Source organism: Brachyhypopomus gauderio, chromosome 13, assembly GCF_052324685.1.
Source record: "Brachyhypopomus gauderio isolate BG-103 chromosome 13, BGAUD_0.2, whole genome shotgun sequence".
Taxonomy (NCBI): Eukaryota; Metazoa; Chordata; class Actinopteri; order Gymnotiformes; family Hypopomidae; genus Brachyhypopomus; species Brachyhypopomus gauderio.
The window spans coordinates 2,673,588-2,698,915 of record NC_135223.1 but is presented as its reverse complement, the minus strand read 5'-3'; the positions used below and the strand labels follow the sequence as shown (position 1 = coordinate 2,698,915).

The 25,328-nt window shown below is 39.6% G+C and overlaps 2 protein-coding genes across 3 annotated transcripts; both read right to left on the bottom strand.

Annotated features, from left to right (window-relative positions):
* Positions 1-1,805: 1,805 nt before the first annotated feature.
* On the bottom strand, positions 1,806-7,262 carry LOC143473327 (receptor-type tyrosine-protein phosphatase H-like). 2 transcript variants are annotated; one of them, XM_076970262.1, is made up of 8 exons: positions 5,492-7,262; positions 5,130-5,148; positions 4,475-4,729; positions 4,123-4,386; positions 3,771-4,034; positions 3,271-3,528; positions 2,635-2,731; positions 1,806-2,460 (listed from the first exon to the last, which is right to left on the bottom strand). In XM_076970262.1, the coding sequence occupies exons 1-8, from the start codon at positions 5,576-5,578 to the stop codon at positions 2,289-2,291; spliced, it is 1,416 nt and encodes a 471-aa protein (XP_076826377.1). In that variant the 5' UTR covers positions 5,579-7,262; the 3' UTR covers positions 1,806-2,288. The 2 variants fall into 2 exon arrangements, with proteins under 2 accessions (XP_076826377.1, XP_076826378.1); XM_076970263.1 differs by having other exon boundaries at positions 2,287-2,425.
* A 124-nt stretch (positions 7,263-7,386) lies between these two features.
* On the bottom strand, positions 7,387-25,326 carry riok3 (RIO kinase 3 (yeast)). The gene is made up of 14 exons (XM_076970261.1): positions 25,199-25,326; positions 24,845-24,939; positions 20,104-20,219; positions 19,857-20,002; positions 19,437-19,544; positions 18,970-19,079; positions 18,601-18,744; positions 17,647-17,774; positions 17,141-17,323; positions 9,658-9,817; positions 9,304-9,384; positions 8,761-8,850; positions 8,475-8,582; positions 7,387-7,948 (listed from the first exon to the last, which is right to left on the bottom strand). Exons 2-14 carry the CDS (start codon positions 24,872-24,874, stop codon positions 7,838-7,840), a joined length of 1,515 nt encoding a protein of 504 aa, XP_076826376.1. The 5' UTR covers positions 24,875-24,939; positions 25,199-25,326; the 3' UTR covers positions 7,387-7,837.
* Between the last annotated feature and the right edge of the window lie 2 nt (positions 25,327-25,328).

Below are 25,328 nucleotides of genomic sequence, written 5' to 3'. Positions count from 1 at the left end.
TTCAAATAACAATTCTTTAACAATTCTTCAGTGTTTGAGAAGAAAAAAAACGAAATCATAACTTCTTAAAAATCAACTCCATTCCTTTCGTTAACAATATTAAATGTTTAACCTAACTAACTCGACGTACAGATGTTTTCCCTATCTCCGTGTGTGGCACGGTGAAAAAAAAAACCGTTTGAGAAAAAAAAAAACCGTTTGGAACAAAACCGTTTGAAAAAAAACAACGGATCACTCCTCATATGGGGAGAGGGGCCCAAGGAGCGTCTGCTAATATTCTATCCTTAATGTAATATTAAGGCAAAATCGCCTGTAAATAACGAATGAGAAAAGGAAAAAAAAAATAATAATAAAATCAGTGTATGAGTGAGACACAATAATTCACCAGGGTTACATGTTCATATCACCGATTTTTCATGAATGGAAGAGATAAGGTTAACAGATGTACTGTAGGTCACATGTTTTATTAGAATTAACGTAAATTCTGTTGTTTGCAACATTATTAATTTTATGCTCTAAAAAGTGCCTAAAGAAAATTCAACTCGTACAGAATGCAGCAGTCAGAGTCCTAACTAGGGCTAGAAAATTCAATCACATTAATCTCTCTGCATTGCACTGGCTTCCTGTTAAGAAATTAATTGATTTTTAGAATTCTTCTGTTGACCTATAAGGCATTAAATGGTCTTGCCCCACAATATTTGAGTGAACTCATTGTAAACCATAACCTATCTGCTGCGCTCTCAAAACGCAGGCTTCTGTTAGCTCAAATTTAACTAGACTACAGGCAGAGCCTTCACCTTTGAAGCCCCTCAGCCATGGAACAGTCATCCTGCTCCAATCTGAGGTTCTGACACAGTTTCAATCTTTAAATGTATGCTTACGACTCTCACATTTGATCAAGCCTTCAGTTACCCTTTGAGTCTTCTGGTAATCTGAGATGTTGATGCTGTGATCCATCCAGGTCATACATTCCCTCTTGTGACAATGATTTAGGGGGAAAGCAATGGTTCAGTGAGCCCTCGTTACTGTGGTCACCTCCTGGCCCCCTCCATATAGTTATGCTGCTATAGGTAAGCCTGCTGGAGCCACATGCGAATTCCTGGCATTTTTCCAGTAATTTGATGTTTACATATTTAACCTGCATTTTGTATCTTCGTTACATGCTTCTACAAAGACAATTCCATAAAAGCACCTAGAAGATGGTCTGGCTTGCCAGTGAATGTACCGAAGCTGCCAGTGGAAGCCGGTTGACTTAACTTTAGTAACAGAGACCCATTAAAGCTGATCAAATTACTTGCCTGCAGTTTCTTTTGCAGGCTCAACAGAGCACACTGAAGGTGGAAAAAAAATATCACAGAATTCATTCTACAAACACATGAACAGACAGTAAGTAAAACCTGAAAGCACATGTTGCTTTAGATGAAAAGCAAACAAAGTAGCCCAATAATGTTATTTGAAGTACCCTTTGCTAATATTAATACATCTTATCTATAACAGCGGTCATAAAGTACTAGTGCAAATCCATGTTGCAGCCACAGCAGTTTGACTATAGGGTATACAGCTGATCTAAAAGTAGTTAGTCAATTCATACTATAAATTGGGCTCGCAGTTATTCAAACATTTATATTGAGAATACAGTGCCTCATGGTAAAAACTAAAAAAAGTTAATTTACAATTCAAAGTGATAGAATCCCCTGCAAGGTTCTGCCTTAGACTTCAGCTTGATGCACTTAACCACCTCTCCACCGAGACATTTATCACCTTTAACAAACAAAAGTTAATGAGCCAACAGCCACACACAAGTATGTTGTTTCACCATTAATTTAAAAAGTAGTACCTTTTATTGAAGTCAATGTAATAAATAGATGATCAAGAAGTCCTATTGAAATGTAATGTTGCTAAAATAGTTAGTTACTTGTCTTACTTTAAATAGCATACACAAATCAAGATACATATCATTAACAAATATTAAAAACCTTTCCCCATTTTTTTTTTTACATTTTTTAAATGGTTTGCCCTTTTCATAGTTTTCCATAATACATCTGTTCTATCCATAATATTGGTCATTTCCCTGAACATGATAAGAATTAACCATTTCAAATCAACAATATCTTAATATTGGTTTATCCCTTCCCCACCAGGAGCAAGAATTTGGAATAAAAACCACGCAAACCCCTTTTATGACCAGGCCTCAGGTTTCACAGTTTGTTTCCCCTTCTTTCCTGCACTCGTACACTGCAGCATCTCATCGTCGACTCTGAAGCGTCTGGAATTCTGGTGGGTCAGTGTCATCTTGGAGTTGTGTAAGGGTTTTCCTGTAAGGGCTTAGCACTTTTTTGCCGAGTTGACCCTCTTGTAAGATGCTTCTTCAGAACAGATGCTTGTGGCTTTGCCTGGACTGGAGCATCACACGCACCCTCAAGGCCTTTGGGATTGATATTCACATCTGTCTGAGTTTTTCTACAAAATTGCATGGAAGCTGACTTTCAAAAAGGCAACAGCGAACAGTGAAGTAATTGCATAAGTTAGGGTCAATTTGATCCATACGTCTTCCTTCAAATTGACAGGCAAATTTCATATTATATAAAAAGAGCAAAACTGGGTCTCATATTCATATAAAAAGCAAATGCTAACCTGTTGAGGACAGATTGCCGTCGGTGATTTATATACACACCAAGACAAACCAGGAGAACAATCAACAACACGGACAGTGCTGCTCCTGCAATCAGGGCTGGGGAAAATGGGGGGAGGGGGGAGACAATTGATTACTGATAAATGATTCTACCACAAAACAGGAAAAAGAAGTTACAGAGTGAAGATCTCAACTCTCTAAGTGATGTGTAAATACTAAATTTACTCCAACAAATCAGACAAGACCTTGCTTATTTTAATTACCCAAAAATAAACTAAAAATTACAAGTAATTTTAATTTTGTAATGTTTAAGTCAATGTTTTGTGGTCAATTAGGATATGGAACATTCAGCTGTATAGAAATTACCTTTCTAAATATAAATCTTGCATAATTACCGTCTGAAACCAGATTACTAATTAATCTACAAGAAGCAGACAGCATTAATATTAACACCAAATGTGTTCCAAGTCCAAAAGTTGAAGAGAACTCTGCAGTTTGTGTTGCAATGACAGCAAATAACCCAATGGTGGCTTAAAAGTTGTTATTGGTGTTTTTTTTATATATATACCTTTATAAAGTAAACTTCAATACTTTGGCAATATAGAGAAAACAACTGCTAAACCCATAATGCCTCTCACCTCTTGGATCAGTCTGACAGCTGATGGAGACTGGATCACTCCTTGTATCCCCCGAGCACAACCTCAGCGTTATGTCATACCAGTGGGCAGGCAGAAGATCTTGAACTTCAAGCCTTGTTTCATTTGGGTATTGAGGTCTCCTTCCTGGGACCTGCACCTCCACTCCTGTCCAAACTCCAGAAGGAGCGTCCCAACCCAACACCAGAGCTCTTCCTCCAGACACGTACTTACAGTACAGCCCAGTCACAGTCAAAAAGGCTGGGTTGAAAAGAGCAAAATTAAAAAAGCAAAAAACACATCGGATTTCAAATCATCCCAAAAGCTTTGATTGTCAAATCTATTTGAATACTTAAATCAGAGCCAATATATTTGTTCATTTTAGCCTAAATCTCACCTAAACAATCCATATATGCATTGTGCAGAATTGAACATTCACTGTTCAACAGAGACATTTCTATATACTCTGGAAAAGTGAAGTAGATGAGGATATTTCATTAAACCTGTGACTGAAGAGAAATTCAGGCCTCTGCTCCTGATCCCCTCGGACACGGTATAGAGTGTGAAGCTGTATCTGGTTCCAGGGGAGAGTGATGAGACATTATGAGTCACTACAGATCCTGGATCCGAGTCCATTATTGGGGTCTCGGTCCCGTTGCCATGTCTCAGAATGTAGCTGACGTTACTGTGGTTCACTTTTGCCCAAGACAGCACCAACTCATTTTCAGACCGCTGGGTTACATTAACTCTAGCAACATTGACAGGCACTAAAAAAACAAGCGGGAAAAAAAACCCATTGTTAACACATTTAAAGCCATTGTCCCACTAACGTCCACCACATGCTGCTTGTCTTACGGGTGATGCCGGTGAAGTTGTAACCACTACTCCTCTCTCCTCCAAACACAGTGTAGAGGGTGAAGTTGTACTTTGTTCCAGGAGCGAGAGAGACGACCGTTTGCGACGCTACAGATCCACCCCAGTACATTGGAGTGTATGCCTCCGTCTTGTTTTGCCTCAATAAATAGATGTACGCATTGTTGCTGCCCAGTTTACGCCACTCGAACGTTATCGCCGTCTCGGTTCGTGCCTTCACAGAAACGCTGGCGACATTAGGTGGACCTGAGGGAGGAAGAATGAAAAATTCCAACATTTCCACCAGTTCTCACATGATCTTATTACAATTAAAATCAATGTACACCTTACTTACTAGTAACTGCAGCAAAGTTGTATCCACTGCTCTTTAGACCTTTAGACACAGTGTACAAAGTGAAGGTGTATTTAGTTCCAGGCGAGAGAGAGGAGACTGTGTGTGTCATTGTAGGCCCTTCCGTTGACACAGTGAGTGGAGTCTCTGTTCCATTACTGTATCTTAGTATGTAACTGGAGTTTTGGACTTTATTCCACTCCAGTAACAGCTCGGTCTCTGTCCGAGCCTTTACAGAGACCACGGCAACATTAGCAGCTACACAGAGAAAGACAAACAAACAAACACAAACAACAGACATTAACCCATTATATTAACCATCACTGGAAATGTGTAAGTGATATCAGTAGCAAACCGAGGAAGTCTGACGTTAGCATTTGACTTTCGAAGTTTGGTAGCAGTGTCTTTATAACCATCACTACAACCGCCATCAGGCAGCATTAGTCCATGATATGGTTCTTTGAGCTCAAAAGTCAGCAAAATAGATAGATCACATTATTAATCCCAGAGGGAAATTCACGTCTAAAGTATAAATTAGGTATAAAATAAAATGTATAAAGGCATAAAATATTTATATACAACAGAGCTGATTTAAATAAAATTGGTTCAAAATATATATGTGTGTGTGTGTGTGTCATATTGAATGTAAATCTCTTACGTGCCAGAGGTGACTGACCCTAGAGAGAAACAGAGGGACAGCATTATTCTATTCAATATTTCCTTTTGTTAGCCCATGATGTAGATTATTCTAATTATATATTATTCAATCACACATTTGTCAAAAACCTAACGAGTCAAATCAGCTGGGTCAGGGAACACTTTGAATCAATAAATATTTTCAAGAGGTATAAATAACAAAAGTTATTAAAGCCTTTAAAAAAAGAAGACGTTCTCAATGGCTCATAATTCTATAAGTCTCCCAAACCTCCCTGGTGGTTACAGGACCAGCAGAATTCGGAGAAATGTTAATAGGAGCATTTAAAAATAAGTTAATCTGATTGTTTTAAAAAACAAGCTTACCCAAAGAGAAGGCACACACAAAAATAGCAACAACAAACTCCTCATTTTAGCCTGGTGTTTGCAAAAAGAGAAAACTTCTGACTGCATGGAATGTTCTAGAAGACCATTTATTAACCACTCATGTAGCAGCGTCAAGGTAGATTACAGAATCACATCCTGCACCTTTTTAAGTCTCTGTCAAGGGATCTTACTGGATAAACAGGAAGACTTCATTAAATCATTAAATTGTCATTAGACTTTAAAACACATCACCTGCAGCTTATAACATCCTTGAGTGACACACATCTACCAAGATGTGTACAAATGTATTTATTCATTGTAGCGATAAATAAAGTAGCCTACATGTTGCACTATAATACTATATAAAAGTTAAACTAAAATTAAATGTCTCACCCATGTGACATTTAAGTTGTCTTACTTTCTCGACATTTGGTCTCAGGAAGCTCAACAGAAGTACTTAATCACTGGACATTTTGGTTAGGCTTTTTTGTGTACTTGGTTTTCACAGTTAATTCAGTATTTTCGTAAATTGTTGATGGCATTGTTGTTGTTAATTAGCTGACTCAGGTATGGAGTATAGACATGTGGGCATGGCTTACCTTTTATATATTAAGTGTATTGGTTAAAGTAAAGTCTTTAGAAGTGCTGTAGCGTTGTAGTATGGTAATGTAATTTAACCCAGCCCTAGTAAAGCCACTAATGCTGCAGCAGTGTAGCGTTTGTAGTATGGTAATGTAATTTAACCCAGCCCTAGTAAAGCCACTAGTGCTGCAGCAGTGTAGTGTTTGTAGTATGGTAATGTAATTTAACCCAGCCCTAGTAAAGCCACTAGTGCTGTAGCGTTGTACTGTTTGTAGTATGGTAATGTAATTTAACCCAGCCCTAGTAAAGCCACTAGTGCTGCAGCAGTGTAGTGTTTGTAGTATGGTAATGTAATTTAACCCAGCCCTAGTAAAGCCACTAGTGCTGCAGCAGTGTAGTGTTTGTAGTATGGTAATGTAATTTAACCCAGCCCTAGTAAAGCCACTAGTGCTGTAGCGTTATACTGTTTGTAGTATTGTAATGTAATTTAACCCAGCCCTAGTAAAGCCACTAGTGCTGCAGCAGTGTAGTGCTTGTAGTATGGTAATGTAATTTAACCCAGCCCTAGTAAAGCCACTAGTGCTGTAGTGTTGTACTGTTTGTAGTATGGTAATGTAATTTAACCCAGCCCTAGTCAATTCTGCTAGTGTTTAATGTTCACTTGGTGAAGTATCTCTCCTTATTACCCAGTGGTCCCATTGCCCATCATAGTTTTGAGTTTTCCATGCTCTAGTACTAATGGATAAGAACTAGTTGTTTTTCCCTACCTGACCTTCATTGTAAATAGCAAGGTTGGGTTGCCTTGTGTTTGCATTTGCTCCCTGTGTCTGCATGGGTTTCCTCCCACTGTCCAAAGACATGTCTGAGTGTGAGGTGTAGTTGTGAGTATGTGGTGGACTGACGACCTGACCATGGTGCACCTGCCTTCACCCGATGATGCTGGGATTGGCTCCAGCCCCCCGAGACCCCGACTAGCGGGATTAAGTGGTACAGATAATGGATGGATGTATGGGTTGCCTTGTCATGGAAAACACCCACCTCAACTTTGTGAAAGTAAGACATGGAATACAAAGACAGGGGTACCTAATGGGTATAAAGGGCACCTAGATCCATAAGTATCAGAATACAGAGCAGTACACAAAGCATTTTCTGCAGAGTAACTCAGGTTTGAATCAAACATTCATTACACTTCATTCATGTATTTCACCTTTTTTCTTCATTGAGAGACTTGAAAGATTGCAGAAGTCAAATCTAGCCAGAGTACATAAAACACCTCAATCCACAGCAAAACAATTCCACAAAAACACACCCTCCCAAATCTGAATCTTCAGCTTTCACCAGGAACTGGTGGGCTTGCATTTATTTAATCACTTCTGTCCAAACTGACACTTCATTGTCATTTTATGTAATGGAGAAATTGCAACAATGGAGAAATACAACAGTACTGCACTGCTGTTCTAGTATAGGTTCGCTTATCACGCATCATTTTGTCCCCTTTTAATTTTAGCCCCTTCTGCAAAACTTCCTCGTGATCAATAACAGGTTTTACAGGGCATGACGGCATCTTGTACAGATGTACTCATCACATATGTAAATCTTGCATTTGCTATTCCAAGCCAACCCGACAGCACCAGGAGGTGAAGGTGGTTGTCGGAGAGGCCAGTGAGCAGAGAACACCGTGCAATGCACTCTTGCATCTCCGTAATTCACCCCTCCCGCCACTCCATGATTTGACTGTTAATCAAAACGGTCGTAACGCTCTTGTTAATCGTCGTCGCTGTTTAGCAGGGGGGGGCCGTCGTCGACGGTGCTAGCTAAGGTTTTCTTGCTGCGCACTTGCACATGGTCCTCGTTCATCTTCTCCAGGGCTTCGATCTGTAAGGAGAGAGCCATCATCAGTTCACTCTCCTAAGACTTTAGGAGACATCTTCTCAGTGCCCTGTAGAACCCACGCCAGTTTGTTTTTCTATGGAAAGACCTTCACTAGCCACTTTGCAAGGAACACCTATCTACAGCAAATTATACAAATACATTATAGAACAGCAGTGACATTAATGTAGCAGGGACTATGCAGAGGGTGGTGCTCAGGTAGAAGGCCACTTTTAATAGGCATCAATCTAACTGCTGCAGAGTCTGCCACTCCATACATAATCCACCCATTAGTGGCTGTGTGGTCAGAATCAGGACACTGATAGGTTGGCGGGAGACGTGGAAACGTGCCAACATCTCTAACTATTCAGCATGAGGATTCTAACAAACGTTTCTATGCAAGTAAGTGGTGAGTGCGTGTACAGTGATAACCGCTACACTCTTTCTATGAAGAATTGAAACGTTGTGTTTGCCTACCTTTCACAATATATCTTAACATAACGGGACAGCTTAAATGGTGAAGGATTCTTACCTGTGCTAAGAAGTCAGCCTCACTGTCACTGTTGATCTGGAGTCCAGACACAGTGTTGAAGAGTTCATGCACATTCATCGCCTCGGCCACGCCAGCCTTCTGGAAGAACTGGGAACAAGTCAGAAAGGGCTAATTAGAAATCAAATTAAATTCAGTAGGAGAGTCTTGTAGAAAATATGCAAAACTGGCTTTCTGATTGGGCGGTCAGGGGCTTGTGTTTCCCACTGTAGGCCCTGGGGTCCAGATAGAGTGCCTACAATTCTCAGCGTTTTTCACAGACACTTACTGTAGACACATTCCTGCAGTCCCGGAACAGAAACTCCAGACCATGAGGGTGAGTTGGCTCAACAGACTGACTCACGTCGATTAACCACACCTACAGAGGAGAAACAAAATGTGTGATCATTACAAAACAAACAAACCAAACACATAAATAAACAACCTCTATCTTAAGAGCTTTATTTTTCATAATGCAAAGTGTACTGTCCTTCATCAAGCACTGCTACACGCTGCAACATCACAAGTGTCTATATACAAGACACTGTCTATTTAATACAGGTCAACCCTAACCCTCCATTTTGTATGTTCAAAATGAATGGGTGAAGTGGAATATAGACAAAACAGTGGGATGGCAAAACAGCTAAATTAAAATGGCACATTTCAAACAAATCTGGAGGATTACACCTCTCCAATAAGTACAGGCAGAGTTAGCAGGTTGCAGAGTCAGTGTTTAGGATTCCAGTTTTACAAATGTTGACATATGAACCAGGCCCCAGGATTACACACTCTAGATGCGCTTCCATGAGGCTGGGAAGTGCAAGAATCTCACCTGTCCATCATGCCAGAGCATGTTATATTCACTCAGGTCAGCATGAACCAATTTGCACTCTTGAAACAGCTGTTTCATCATCTACAGGGAAACAGAGAAAGAGAAATGCCAGTTTTATTTCTAAAAGAAAATAACAATAAAAACACTAACATTTCTTTATTTCACAAAGCCTTGCAAACAATTTTTCTGGGATTTTTTCTGTATATTTAAGGACATGTATTCTTGACTAAGTAAAGAAACGACCTGACGATCAAACTTGACCAATCACAGACAAACAAGACCTACAGGAACAGGAAAGCAATCTGAAGATACTCTAGCCAATCAGCTTGTACTGAAGAGAAGAGCCAAGCAGACCTGCAGCACTTGGTAGTACGCCTTCTTCATGTCGTCAGAACTCAGCATCACCTCCTTTAGTTTGGGGGCGGGGACTTGGTTCTGACCTATAAAGGACATCACTAGGATGTGCTTCTTCAGAATCACTACTTCTGGACAAGGAATCCCAGCCTTCTTCATTCTGTGTGTGTATGTGTGTGTGTGTGTGTGAGAGAGAGAGAGAGAAAAGTAATTTTACTAATTACACATTACCTATGTAGAATCAATATACATTTTTCATACAATCTTCAGATAGCAATGCTACTTAAACATTATCCTTTATCATGGCTTGACTCGAAACACCATGCTTAAAGTCTCACAGAAGACAAAACTCCAGACTATTCTCTGTCCTGCTCTGAGATGGTGGAACTATCTTCCACTAGATGCTCAGACTGCAGAGTTTCTTGCCGTCTTCAAACATAGACTGAAGACTCACCTGTTTGAGTACTTAAATAAGCACTAACTCAGCAGATAGCAGCAGATAGCGGTCCTTGTTCTAAAATTGTATGTCTATCTGTCAGGTTATTTACGCTTCTTGGTATACGTTTTTAATTCCTGTTTAAGTGAGTATGTTTAATTTAAATACTAGGTAACGGCATTGTAGTTTCCTGTAGTTTAATAGTAGTCTGGCTCAAGGGGATCTTGACTTCTGACCCATCTATGCTATTATGTAGGATGTATTCTGTGAACAGATGCAAAGCACTTTGTAAGTCACTCTGGCTAAGAGTGTCTGCTAAATGCCCAAAATGTACATGTAAACCTTATAGGACTTTTTAAACTCTTCTAAACAATATAACCTGTTGAAATTAGCTATATTTACAGTCTGGAGAATCTAAGTAGTTCATTTATACAACCAATAAAACCAAATAAAGCTTTTTTTTTAAACCCAATTTGATTAAATGTTAAGGGAATCACAACTTACATTCACAGTATATACAATATTACACCAGGAACAGTACATATTCACCCACAACAAAAACCAAACTAATAATGCGTGCAAATTAGAGGTGGGAATTTGCAAAGACTTCCCAATTCAATACTTCAGAAATACTTGTTTGCCAGTTCAGTATACCTCCACTCCCAGTTTGGTCTACGTGAAATGGAGTAACGTGGAAGATTGAGGGCCAATTCATTCTGCCCCAGGAAGCTCTAGTTAAAAGTTATTTTCAGGGGGACTTCCGGTATGGCGCAGACACAAGTAGCAGCCTAAGTTTGAGGCTCCCAGACGGTCTTATTCCCCCTCTAACAAATACTGAGTATTGAAGCCGAAAAGTGTACCTTATGTCATGGAAGGGGGACATAAAAGAAAGACAAGAGGAAATTTGCAACAAAACCTTAAGATGGACGATAAACCCTCGAATGAAAACGAAGAGGCTGGCGACGACGCTAGCAACCCTACCGGACACGAAGCTATGGAGGCTATTCAAGCTAATATCATTAGCGAGATACAGGGGATCCGTTCGGACATGAAAAAAGAGCTTGGCGAAGTGGTGGGACTGTTGAAAAAGGAACTGGTGGACTTTAGAGAGGAAGTCAACCAGAAGCTGAACTTTATCGGATCTGATCTGAAAGAAATAACTGGCAGAGTTGAGGAGACGGAGCGGCGAATAGCTGAAATGGAAGAGTGGAGCGCCGAAGCTAAGCAGGTACTCTCTCATGTTTTAGAGCTCCAAGAGAATACTCAAGCGCAGCTAACAGAGCTGGAGGCGCGTTCACGCAGAAATAACATACGGATACACGGAATTGAGGAGGGAGCAGAGGGAGATAATATGGAGGAATTTCTAAAAAAATTTATCACAACAGAGTTATCTTCTCCCAACGCTACCCTCGACATACAGCGCTGCCACCGATCCCTTGGACCTAGACCACCACAAGGCTCTAACCCAAGGTCTATAGTGATCTGTTTCCAGGAGTATAAAACAAAAGAAATGGTTCTTCGATCTGCCTGGAAAAAGAAAGAGATACACCACAGAGGCAAAAGAGTGTTTTTTGAGCAAGATTACCCTCCCGAAATACTCAGGAAAAGAAAGGCATTTTCCACAATTAGAAAAGCGCTTAAAGAAAAGGGACTCCGCTTCCAGACGCTTTACCCGGCGAAACTCAGGGTCTTTTTTGACAACGGGCCAGTTATCTACAACAGCGCACCAGAGGCGAGAGAGGATTTGAAGAGTAGGGGAATGGACTCCCTGGATGCGGAGCCCCCAGAGCGAGGTACTCTTACGACGAGAATGACACAACTTTCATGGGAAGCTGCGGGCGGAACATCACGTCGACACCGCGAAGCCCGTCTGAAGCACATTCGGGAGAAGTTAAAAGGATTTCGTCACTGCGGAGACACAACACAAAAACCCGCTAACACGACGGACTGATTGGTTTCCAAGAAAAGAAAAAAAGAGAGAGGAATAAAAGAAAAGTCCGGTAACAACAATAAGTAGCTCTTAAAAGATACGGAAAATTTCCTGTTGTAAGCTTAGAACCTTAAAACCGACCGTATGTCTGGTAATTGATATCCGCGTTCTATGTGCACAGTTCTGATCCCAAGTGATCAGAAACACCAGGTTGCACTAGGTAGGGCCCCTTTAGTTCTAAGGGCTTCCCTTCCTAACTTAGAAGTTGAGTTCACACTTCGAAGATGGAGGTCACCGTTGTTAAATATGACTGTTTGCAAGTTAAGTTTCCTTTTGTTTTTTGGGCAGATTCGTTGTTTAGGTTACCATGTGATATTTAAATATTTAGGTGAAGAGTTTTTCTTTTTTGAAGTGAAATGCAACATCAACAATATAAAGTAATTTCTCTCAATGTAAATGGGTTACATAACCCTATAAAAAGGAGCAAGGCCATATCTAAAATGAAAAAAGAAAAACAAGACATCATTTTCTGGCAAGAGACACATCTTTCAAATAGTGAACATGAGAAGCTGCGGAAAATGGGGTTTAAGAACCTATATTACTCTTCTTTTGGAAATAAACATACAAGGGGGGTAGCTATACTTATCTCAAACAGAATAAATTTCCAGTTTTCCTCACAGATTACTGACAAAGAGGGGTGTTACATAATGGTTAAAGGATTTCTTGATCATAAAGAAGTTACACTGCTGAATGTATACAGACCACCAGGCAGTGATAAACGGCTGATTAAAAATATTTTTAACTCAATATCTTTGGAAACATCAGGGGTGCTGATATGCGGGGGTGATTGGAATATCCATTTGCACCCCTCATTAGATTCCTCAAGTAAAACAATAAAGATTAACCCTGCTGCAACATATATTAATAAATTGCTAAAAGAATCTGGCTTAGTAGATGTCTGGAGGGATTTCCATCCACGTGATAAACACTTTACTTTTTTTTCCCATGCACACTCTATCTACACAAGAATTGATTATTTTTTTATGTTTGATTCAGAGAGACACAGGATTCAGAGCTGTGATATAGGGGTAAGGGACATCTCTGACCATGCAGGTGTATATTTAACATTACATTTAGACAACAAACCCAAAGAGACCCTATGGAGACTTAACACCAGCCTTCTGAACGACCCTCTACTCTTAAAATATATAGAGAAAGAATTTGAAGAGTATATGATTAATAACAACAATGGAATGGTAGCGCCCAGCGTGTTGTGGGACGCTGCAAAAGCTGTAATTAGAGGCAAACTTATAATGTGGACAGCTCGCAGGAAAAAGGAAAAAGAAAAACAAATGAGAGACCTAACTAAAACATTAAAACACCTGGAAAGTAAACATATGATACATAATGAAATCCATGTTTTAAACCAGATTCAAAATACAAAGCAACTTCTAAATAATTTATATGAAAATCAAATGGAGCAGAAATTGAAACTAATTAAACAAAACTATTATGAGAATGGCCCAAAATTTAAGAAGTTATTGGCGTGGAGATTACGTAAGCAGCAAGCAGAGAGATTTATACGGAAAGTAAAAGATCCCCAGACTAACAAATTATGTGACAAAATGGAAGATATACAACACTCCTTTGAAAAGTATTACACAAAATTGTATGCCCAACCTATAGCAGCCGAATTACAAGACGTGTCACAGTTTTTGAGGTCTTTAGATCTACCATCAATAGGAACTGAACAAAATAGAATATTAACTCAGGAGATAACAGAGGAAGAAATAGGTAAAGCTATATCAAGACTGAAAACTAATAAAATGCCGGGTGCCGACGGTTACCCATCGGAATGGTATAAAACCTCTAGAAAGATAATAATACCATTACTTAATGACTGCTTTAATTATGTTCTTAAGGGGGGAGAACCCCCTTTGTCTTGGAGACAAGCAGTGATCTCAGTAATACCCAAAACAGGCAAAGATAAAACAGAATGTGGTTCTTATAGGCCTATTTCTGTTCTTAACATAGATTACAGGTTATTTGCATCAATACTAGCAGCACGATTGGAAGATATCATCCCAGACCTGATAGATACAGATCAAACGGGTTTCGTAAAAAACAGACATACCCAGGACAATGTGAGACGTGCTCTTCATCTTATCGCCCATATGAGAAACAGCCAAGCTGAATCTTTGGCTCTTAGTCTGGACGCCGAGAAGGCGTTTGACTCAGTTCGATGGGAATATCTGTATTTAGCTCTCAAACGATTCGGTTTTGATAATCAAACGATTAATTGTCTGAAATGCCTATATTGCTCTCCAACAGCCAGAATTAAAATAAATGGGAATCTATCCAAAACAATATCTCTTGAAAGGGGATGTCGACAGGGATGCCCGCTTAGCCCCACACTTTTCGCCCTTTTTATCGAACCTTTAGCACAGGCAATTAGAGAGGATAAAGATATAACAGGCGTGTTGATTATGAATACAGAATATAAAATATGTCTTTATGCAGATGACATACTTTTGACCCTGACTAAACCGGAAGCAAGTTTACCTAAATTGTTGTCTCTGCTTAAAAGATTCGGAACATATTCAGGCTATAAACTAAATTTACATAAAACTCAAACTCTTACCTTTAACTATAACCCACAGGAAAAAGTTCACAAAAGGCAAATATCTAAATGGGAAAGTATCATAATTAAATACCTAGGTGTGCGAATACCTAAGGACCTATCTGGTATTTATTTGCATAATTATACCCCACTAACAGCTGAAATCAAAGCAGACTTACATCGTTGGTCATTATTACCAATGAATATGTCCAACCGAATAGATGTTATAAAAATGAATATATTACCTAGGCTGCTTTTTCTTTTTCAATCATTACCGGTGGAAATACCGCTCAAACAGTTTCATGAGTGGAAAAGAATGATCTCAACCTTTATTTGGGGAAAACAAAAACCAAGAATTAGGCTACAGACACTACAGTTACCCAGGGAACAGGGTGGAATGGCCTTACCCTGCTTAGAAGACTATTATAGAGCAGCACAGTTACGTTTTCTGGTATGTTGGTGTGATCCGGAACATGATGCAAAATGGAAGGATTTAGAACAAAGCCAATTGAATATACCCCTGCCATCTATACTAGGTGATAAAAACCTTTTAAAGAAATACCTGGATAAGGTTACCGGCTGGATGGCTGTCCCTCTAAATATTTGGTATAAAGAAATTAAAGATTCGAAATTTGAAAGGAATGCACGAAGTTTACGTTGGATAACATATGACACAGAATTCACACCAGCTAAATTGGACACCAGATTTAAATATTGGATGGATAAAGGCATAACTTCATACTGTACAATATTCGCCAAAAAAGATTTAAATACCTATCGACAACTTACAAGAAAATATAATTTAGAGAAACAGGATTTCTTTAGATATCTTCAATTGAGATCTTACTTTAACAAAAACATCAAAACGGTGGGAGAAAAAGGAATGACTTTAATTAAGATATTTATTGACTCATACAAAGGGAACACCAACCGAGGATTAATCTCAAGAATCTACTCATCTCTACAGCTGGAAAGGGGTCTCTCCACAATGTACGTTAAGTCAAGATGGGAGAAAGAAGCCAATATAAAGTTAGCTGAGGATGACTGGCTAAACATATGCAGGACAATGTCTACTACCTCTAGCTCAGGTCTTTGGAGAGAATTTACCTGGAAAAACACTTTAAGATGGTTTATAACCCCGAATATTAAAAAATTACAAAGTAACAATGAAATACATGGCCGGTGTTGGAGAATGTGTGGTAATATGTCTGCAGGTCATTTTCATATTTTCTGGGAATGTCCAAACATTTCCACTTACTGGGTAAAGGTGGTAAAGGAGATCAGAGCAATACTTAATTTTGAACTTGATTTTGATTTCAGTGTCATTTACTTGGGAAACATACCAGCTGGAGTGAGAAAACAGGATAGATACCTCTTACAAATTCTATTAGCAGGTAGTAAAAAAGCAATAACTAGGAGATGGCTAAGCACAGAATCCCCAACTCTCTCTGAGTGGGTAGAAATTATTCAGGAGATTTATGCTATGGAGAGAATGACTTTCTCATTAAGACACGCCTCTAACAGATGTGAAAAGTACTGGAGAAACTGGACATCATACTTGGCTTTGAAATGATATACCTTCTCATGTAATATTGTTGTTTTTCTGACCACACGTGTGTGGACGTATATGTGTGTATGAGGGTCCCCCCCTCTCCTTTTTTACCACTCTGTAATTGCTAATAACCCTCCTGTACTAGCAGCTATGTAACCTTGCTGAGGACAAAAAAGACAACAGATATATAGCACAATGTAACTCTTTTTCTTTACATATGCATGTATGTGGAAAGCATTTCAACTCTTTGATAATGGTCCCTGACTTCTCCTGATCTGCCTTTTCTTTTTGTTATTGTTGCTGATATCTATGTTCCCTTCTATTGAATATAAAAAAATAACAATAAAAACAAATTATAAAAAAAAAAAAATAAAAGTTATTTTCAGTGTATTGTTACACCAACATGGTTTAATGTGTATTTATTTACATATCAATTTTCTTTAGCCTGCAATCTAAAAACTGCTCAAGTATCGCAATATGCACTTAACAAAATGGTCATTCATCACTTTTATGTAATAGTTTATGGTGAGGATTGCCATGATGGTGGGAGAGGTGACACTGTCAGATCAGATCAGATCTTTGGAGTATAAGCTTGTGGGAGTTGTACTTGAGGTACAAGGATGACTTGGACTCTCAGATTAATGCAAGCGTGCAAATGAATAGAATATATATGTGTGTGTATACTATATACTATAATAAGAAGATTCATATTGGTGAGGTGTTTATAATCAAGGAGAAGGAGAATTAATTACTAGAGTAAAATATCATGTTCTTGAACCCTACCTGGTCAGGTTGAGAATAATTACTAGAGTAAAATATCATGTTCTTGAACCCTACCTGGTCAGGTTGAGAATAATTACTAGAGTAAAACATCATGTTCTTGAACCCTACCTGGTCAGGTTGAGAATAGTTACTAGAGTAAAACATCATGTTCTTGAACCCTACCTGGTCAGGTTGTGCATCTCCTTCTCAGCCCACAGACGGATGATCTTGCGAGGGTTCAGCTTGCTGAAACGGTCTTTGAAGCGATAGTCATCCTTGATGTATTTGTCCCGGTTCTTGAATTCGTTCAGAGTGGTCTTGAAGACCTTGAGCACACACTCTTCTGGTACCACCATCTCCTGGGAGCTAGAGATGGTCATCGAGAAACCTTAAAAAGTTGCTAGGTCCTTGTGTTTAGAGCTCTTATGATCAAAAGAAGATGACTCTTCAAAAGAGAAAAGAGGCACCTTCTTTTCTGGGTCTGTTTGTACTGATGTTCTGCACGAATTTCCAGCAGCACACTAGCATTTATAAATCTAAAAACTCTTAAAACTCAGATTTATGAGATTTTATTTAAATACATATGTAGAAATGTAGAAAAAAGTCTATTAGTACACTGGGCATAAAATGTTCCCATATTAGTGCCAGGGGACAGAGGTGAAGTAGAAGCTTGAAGACACACTACTCACCTCCCTCCATCAGCGTGAAACACCACCGACTCTTTCCCTGTGCTGATACAGCCATTGATATTCTCCAGGATGCCTGCATTCACCATTTTGTACATCAGCAGTCTGGTCCTGGAATCAACGGCTTGTTCCTGAAAAATTAAGATTTAGAATCAATCGCAAAATATTTAAAATGACATTTAGAATTGAGCAGGAGAATTCATCACCATCATGTCTTTGTTTTGCTCAGACTGTCACGAATACTTCAGCAATAAATCCATCACCATCTCTCTCTGCATTCCTGCTAGAACGGGTTTAGCCTAAACATTTTCTGGGTAGACTATGAACAGAATTACTGATGTATCCAGTGATTGAACTGAATTTTTCTGAGCAATCCATTGTATATTTCATCAGTTAGTTCTTAACTTACTATTATTATTTTATTGCAAAAAATTTGGTTTTATTCATTCTGATTTCTTATATGGGTTCTCTTTCTGAGTTTTGGTTCCTCTCAAGTTTCTTCCTCATGCTCTTAGGGAGTTTTTCCTTGCCATGGTCACCTCCGGCTTGCTCATTAGAGGCTTGGACCCACATTCTCTGTAAAGCTACAGAGTGACAAAACCTGTTGTACGAAGCACTTTACAAACAGATTAGAATTTGGATCCATTTCTGTTGCGATTTTATATTTATCCACCCAGTTGGGGTCCCACCAAGCCTACCCAGATGCTGACATGATGACACATCTAGAGGACACCCTTACGTTTCAGACAAGGCAGGCAGAGCTGTAAAAGTTCCGATGCGTTTCCATGTACTTTATCATCAACCCTGATCATGCCACACGAAAAGAGGCAGCCATAATTAAACAATAAACTATTGAGTGAAATTTAAAAGCGTCATTAAAAAAGTAGCAAATAACCTTTCGTGTAAGGGCCGCTCGGTGGGTTTTTATTTCCGAGAAGGCGAGGCAGGCGGACTTACGGCCGTCGAGTGCTCCTTCTTCTCGTGCAGTCGGGCGCTGCGGCGCTGCTCGGTCTGACAGTGGCGCTTCAGAGCGTTGTACACGTGATTGGACAGCTTCAGGTCCATGCTGATCCCGTCCCCAACGTGCACCTCCGGGGCAAACTGTGGGGTTCGCAAGGAGTGTGTTCGTAGTAGAGGTGATGGAGAAAAGAAAAACAAACACACTCAACACACGTTTGTAAAAGTAAACAGTAAAATAGGCCGCTCAAAAACCTGTCAAAATCAATTTCAAAAGGCCTTTAAATGTCATCTGAATGACAGGTTTTGACTATACTTTGCCCAATATGCTAAGGCATAAGCTGAGAATGACTAAACATGGGTGGTTACATTGTCCATGCGTGCAGTGTTCTTCCGTCCACAGACGTCCTCATCGTGTTTGGTGGTGATGTTCTTGCCTTTCCCTATAAACCCCTTCTTTGGGGTAGTGGTTGGCTTTGCTGTTCAATAGACAAAACACGAAGAACAACCAGAATGTAGCTTCTCAAAAGGAAGATTACTTGATATAATTCAACTCTCTACACTATCATAGACATTGTAGAACATAGTTATACTTTAGTGTGACAATGTAAACTAAGAATGGATAGATTGGAAATAAAGAATAAAACACCCTTGTAAGGGTTGTGATAGTTTAACACATAAAGAGGCTTGTTTCTCCCATGTCACTAAGACACAATGAAAACCAAAAAACATTAAGGAAATTGACGTAAACAAGTGACCTCCAATAAATAAATACATACATAAACAAGTTATTCATAAAAGACTCTAATGGAGCCACAACTGTCAGCTAGGCTCACCAGGGCGATAAGGGTCATGGCGGGTGTCTTGCCAGTCGACTTCATCCTCGGAGCTGTCACTGTCCTCAAACGGGTGAACCATGCGGTAGTTCTCAAAGGAAATCGACACTGTTGGAATGAGAGTATGAACTTGTACGCACACATGTTTGCACAAAAGTATTCAATACTTGATAGTGAGCTGGGCGTAGGCCATAATCCAGATAATGGACATTCCTTTTCTGTAGACACAATGGTCAACTCTGAACTTCAGTCTGAGCATGCCTTTAACTACAATAATGAATATCCTCCTATGGTATAGCTGCTCACTGCTCTATATGATCAGTGAGTCAATGGACAACACAGACAAAGCACCGTTTCACAAAGGTTCACCAAGATTCACATAGATTCACCAAGATTCAAATAGAGTGAGGACAGACTTACCTTTGCTCTCGCCATTGAACTTCTTCTCTTCTCTGCGCAGCTGTGTGTCGAACTCCCTATCAAACTGCATCTGAAGCATCTGCGCCAGCATCAGGTCACTGGATGTATCTGCGTCCTGTTGAAAGGCTGCCAGGTCCAGGTCCACACTGCATAAGCAAAGTTCCTCTGACATCACTACAAACATCAACCACTTCTACATCCGGAGCGAAATAGACCAGTAAAAGGTCTAAAGGGGTCTTAGACTTACTCAGGAGAGGCGGAGAGGGAATCGCAGTCCTCTTGCAGCTGCTTGGCTAGCTGTTCGCTCATCACGTCCGTCAGGGAGCAGGGAGCCTCCGTCGTTTTTAGAGCACCCCAAGGGCTCTGAACATGAGAACAGTTTAAAAATGACTTAGTGGTCATATTGTACAATTATGTGTGGACTGCACGGATGGGTAATTAAATATGAATTCTAACATGCCACCATCAATTATCAGAGGTTCATAACCTCAGTTGTTGAGGAGATGGGAGGAAACAGCAGGATGTACATGTCATTTCTATTACTTTGATTGTACTTTGGCGGCACTTCAAGTTGGGGGAGGGGTTGATTTGTTTATTTCTTTGTTGTGTTTATAATATTGTATAAAAATCACTAAACAGACTTTGGATTTTAAAAAATGGTTGAATTGAAATATTAATAACACTAGGAAACTGTCAGTGTAAATTTGGTTTACTGTGTATTCAAACACAGAACTAAAGCTGTGTATGAGGTCCATAGTTACCCCATTGAACCTTGATTGCAACCGGTTATTCTCCTCGACTGCCAGTTCTCCTCAAACAGTAGCTTCTTATTACCTGAGCCAGGTATGTCAATATGGGTGGAACAAAACACTGCTTGGAGGTGGAAAGCTTGGACCAGAGACTGTGGTCTAAATCATCTTCACTATGATTATATACAGCTCGACTCTCCTAAAGCTGAAGAAAGCTTCACAACATTAAACATGTATTATTTCTATTACTATAACAAAAATGCTTTCAGTAATAGGTTTATGATCTCTAATATAATAACACATTATAAGACTAAAGGGTCATTCCATATCAACTCAACCAATGGTCCCCACCTGACCATCTCGGAATCCCTTCAAACTTTCCCCATTTGTAGGCAGATGTGTTTCATGGAAAAATCCAAAGTATTTCTGTTACATGTTCAATATTTCAAGAGTTACAGCCATTTTTGTAACCCCACCCTTAGACGCATCTTTTGCGAAAGTGGCTAAATAGCAATATTTGAATGTGAATATCTCCAAAACTATTAAAAATTTTTTTTGTATGTTTAGAAACTTGTATACTTGTAATTTATGTACTTTCTGGTGCTGTAAGTTGTGTTGTGTCAATAGAAAAAATTCCCAAAGTTGGAAAAAAAAAATCAACTAAGTCATTTTCACCTGTCATTATCTCATGGATGGAGTAGAAGAAGGCTGATCTATGTTTTATGTTTCAAAGTACTTCCAGTGGCAATGTTGAAGTAATAATTTAGTTGCCTGTATGTAGTCCAGTTTTTGCACAATTTGCTGTCAAATATCCGATTTCACACGTACGGTACCCTTGTTTGGACACTGATTCCCAAAATACCTGTATTTATTTTTTCAATTTTTTTGTTCTGTTATATACTTTGATATGTGCTGATTATATGGTAGAAAAATTGGAATGGCCTTTTTTGATATAGTGGTTTTATTCAACACTGAAAATCACCAATATCATGGAAAAATAACATTCAAAAAAGAGAAGCAAAACAAACTTTATGTTGTGCTAAAATGTAGTATTTACACAAAAAAATCATTTACACAAAGGCGCCAGATGCATATTAAGTTACACATCAACAAAAGTTAAGTTAATTATGCAGTTTGTTATTTATACACTAGAAATGTGTTGCAGCATAAGCATTAAACTTGGCCGAGATATCAGTCAGATTTTCATAGTCCAATTGATATTGTCTAGCACCACTTCCAAAAGCCTGTGGAACTGGAACACAGCAAAGGACTAGCTGAAATGGCACCCAACACACATTGTCGAGTCTTAACTTGAACATCTTCACATTCTTCAGAGCGAGCAATAATTATGCCAATGTACCAGTCTCGATCATACACAGCTGCGATGTACTGTCCAGGCTGATAGACAGGAGGTGCTTCTTGTGCTTCTGGGACAGGTGATTCTGATGCTAACTGGTGTACAGCAAATAGTGTCCCTTCAGTATCAGCTGAGACCCTGCGTGTTATTAACCCACCTGTGCTGTTGGGTACAAATGAATGAAAAATTCTGGTTCCAGGCACCTTCTTGGCAGCATATCTTTCTTCTAGCTTGAAGTCCCGGATGTGTGTCCAGGGCTGGACTGGGACAAAAAAAATCGGCCCTGGCATTTTTGGTTTAGGCCGGCCCCTCATAAATAGCGGAGCACAACCGACTTGTAATTTGTGTATATGGGGTACGACGTGGGGAAAAAAAATTACTGGTTAAAGTCATTGGATTCAATCTTAGCATTATTATATCACAATCACTTTTATGATTTCATTGAAATCATCTCTAATATGTATTTCCTGAATTTCTTTGATATAACAGCTCAATTCTAATTCAGGTTAAAGGTGCTCCCTCCTTTAAACAGCTATAACATGTATTTGTATCTGGCTACAAAGCTGCTTTATGAATTCATGCAATGCAAACATGTCTTTAAAGCATTTGGCAGTTTTACTCTTATTCATTGTGGGCATATCTTTTGCTAATATTACTTTTCTATTTTTTTACACTTACTGTAGTCATGCGTAAATTGCAAAGCATTTATTTATCATTAATAAGTTTTAAAATCTGTAATTTCACTTGTTTGAGTGCTTTTTAAAACATGTTGAACCACAGCATAGAGGCTACAAATTCAAACTACTATGCAGCTCTTTTATTTATTAAATAAACTTTTATTTATTAAGTTCAAACTACTATAATATGCTCTTTTATTTATTAAATAAAAGAGCCTCATTGTGTTAAAATAGATCGGCTTCCTGCTTCTTCTTCCTACACCATGCTGCAACACTTAGGTGTTGCACTTTTCCAATAGTGGAATAGGGTACTCTTAACCACCCTACTGCAGTAATTCTTTTTGTAATCAATGCAGTTAACACATCACGCATTGGGGGAAAAACCGTCAAATACCGTGAAACTGGTATAATTTTGAAAAATACTGTGATATAGAATTTTGGTCATACCGCCCATCACTACTCTGATCGCTAGCATCTAAGGGCGTACTCACACTAGGCACGGTTTGCTGGTTCCGTGCTGGGGCCCGGTTATACCCCCTCCCCACTCCCCCTCTGGCCTGCACTCACACTGGCTTTATCAAACTGGCCCGAGCACGCTTATGTCACCACAACGTGACTTTATTTGGGAAAAAAGCACGCTTGCACAACACTATGGAGTTCACGATTCTCTTTTTATTGTATTTTTGGAGTCGTTTTGGGAGTGCAGAAACACGGTGCAAGCACAGATTTATCGATAATTTAACACAACAATTGTCTGCTAATCGCTTTGCCGCTATGACGTGAGCGTCGCATCACTGACGTCATGTTTGAGTTCCAGCGAAATGAACCAATCACACGAGGAACCAAGTGGGCCTGGGCACGGATAGCGCTCACACTAGAAGCGAACCGTGCCCGAGTCCACATGAATCGTGCCCTGGCCCACCTCTTCAAGCGGGCCCGAGCACGGTTAACTGATCCGGGCCTGGGCACGGTTGGAGCGCTCACACTAGCCAAACGAACCGTGCTTCAGGCAGGCAACCGTGCCCGGGCCCGGATCACAGAGCCCAGTGTGAGTACGCCCTAACTCATCTAGCTCTGACCGCTAGCATCTAGCTCTGACCATCACTTTGCTGTCGACTGTATTGGACACTGAATAAACAATAACACTTATTAACTTGGTGTGTGTCATGAACTTTACTGATGTAAACCAAACAATAAATAGCTGACCTCTCTTGTCTTGCTAAACCAGCTAGATATTGTTAACTAAAGCTGTCAGTATCATTCGTAATATTATAATATATATCATAATAATACAGACTGTTTTACCACTCCGTAGGATTACTTAAGGAAACTAGCTATACGTTAAATAATAGTTAATTACCTCGCTAGTGTTAGCTGGTGTCACCTTACCCTGGTATGAGTGAATTAATTCTTCTACAAACAATTTATAGCCTCTATTCAACTTGGATCCCTTCATTGTTGAATGTTCTCCAACGATCCTGGAAACGTCTTCAAAATTCAGTCCCAGCAGCGACGACAGGGATAAAGTAAATACACGCTCCATGCTGAGATGAATTGACAACAACCATCTTCTGCCAGTACAGGAACTTGTTTTACCCGGCGGTGACGTATTTCCGCTTTGTTGTGAAAAGGGCCTATTAGAAAATCTAGCAAGCTTGAGCAAAATCCTGGTGAGGACTTTTACTTTCTGAACCTGGAATTGACACCTCTGATTATAAAACTTTTTCTTTCTCTCTGCTCCCTTTAGGCAGACAGGCCCTCAACAACAATGTTCGGACCAGTCAGTTCCGAACCTCCACTAACAGTCAAGATGACAATCCAAATCTTACTTTATAACTTATTCAGTTGCAAAAGCAACGTGTGTTATTTCTGAACTGCTCGTATTCATGCTTAGTTATGTCACAGTTATTTATGAACGGGGATTCTCGTTACAAGTATAGCTTCAAATTTTGTTTTACTATTTCAGTACGTTTGCAGTATATGTTGGGAATAAATTGTACATAGCTCCTGAAGTGCCTTAATTCCTGAAAGCCCGTTACCGATTATCTTATTACACGTTAGTTAGCTAACTAGCTGCTTACTCTGGCCAACTGTGTTGGTTAATAAGGCGTACGGGCGCCTTTAGGCCTCGGTATCTCGTCCTGTCAGAGGTCGGCTGGGTCGCCAGTGATAGCGTCGGGGTTTGGTTAGGTTGGCATTACTCACCTTCACTTCTTTCGCGGATACTTGGTCCATGTTTGTCAAGTTGCGGATGACGGAGGAAGACGTGGATGTCCAGATAAAAGACGTTCAGCGTCAAGCTAATTGGGGGGAAAAAACAGATCCATGAAAAGTTCGCCTGCCGCGAGCCGGCTAGCTGGATCGCTAACCTCGCGAGCTAGGCTATCTCGTCCGTTAACGGACCTGCTCAATAACAGACTCCACACATTTATGTCACGTCGCACAATGCAGCATGCCTAAACACGCTTGTTTATCTGTTGTGATATGTTAGACTATAATGTGTCTTAAAATGTAACAAAGTAGATTATTGTTCGTTCAAAAATGCGAGAGTTTACCTACCTTGTTCGAGCTATCTTTCGTAGCGGAAGAGGAAGAGAGGACGCTCTCCAAAACAAAAGTCTTTGAACGCCTTTGGTATTATGTAGTATCTTTGATATTAATTTGACAATATTAATATTAATTAAAACCA

Coding starts and splice junctions, on each gene's coding strand:
- LOC143473327 (XM_076970262.1), bottom strand. CDS start 5,578: ATGCAGTCAGAAGTTTTCTCTTTTTGCAAACACCAGGCTAAAATGAGG. Junction 4,387..4,474: donor CAACTTTGCTGCAGTTACTA/GTAAGTAAGGTG, acceptor TTCCTCCCTCAG/GTCCACCTAATGTCGCCAGC. Junction 2,732..3,270: donor CTGTCAGACTGATCCAAGAG/GTGAGAGGCATT, acceptor CATTTTCCCCAG/CCCTGATTGCAGGAGCAGCA.
- riok3 (XM_076970261.1), bottom strand. CDS start 24,874: ATGGACCAAGTATCCGCGAAAGAAGTGAAG. Junction 9,818..17,140: donor GAGATGCACAACCTGACCAG/GTAGGGTTCAAG, acceptor ATACACACACAG/AATGAAGAAGGCTGGGATTC. Junction 8,851..9,303: donor TGCTCTGGCATGATGGACAG/GTGAGATTCTTG, acceptor TCTCCTCTGTAG/GTGTGGTTAATCGACGTGAG.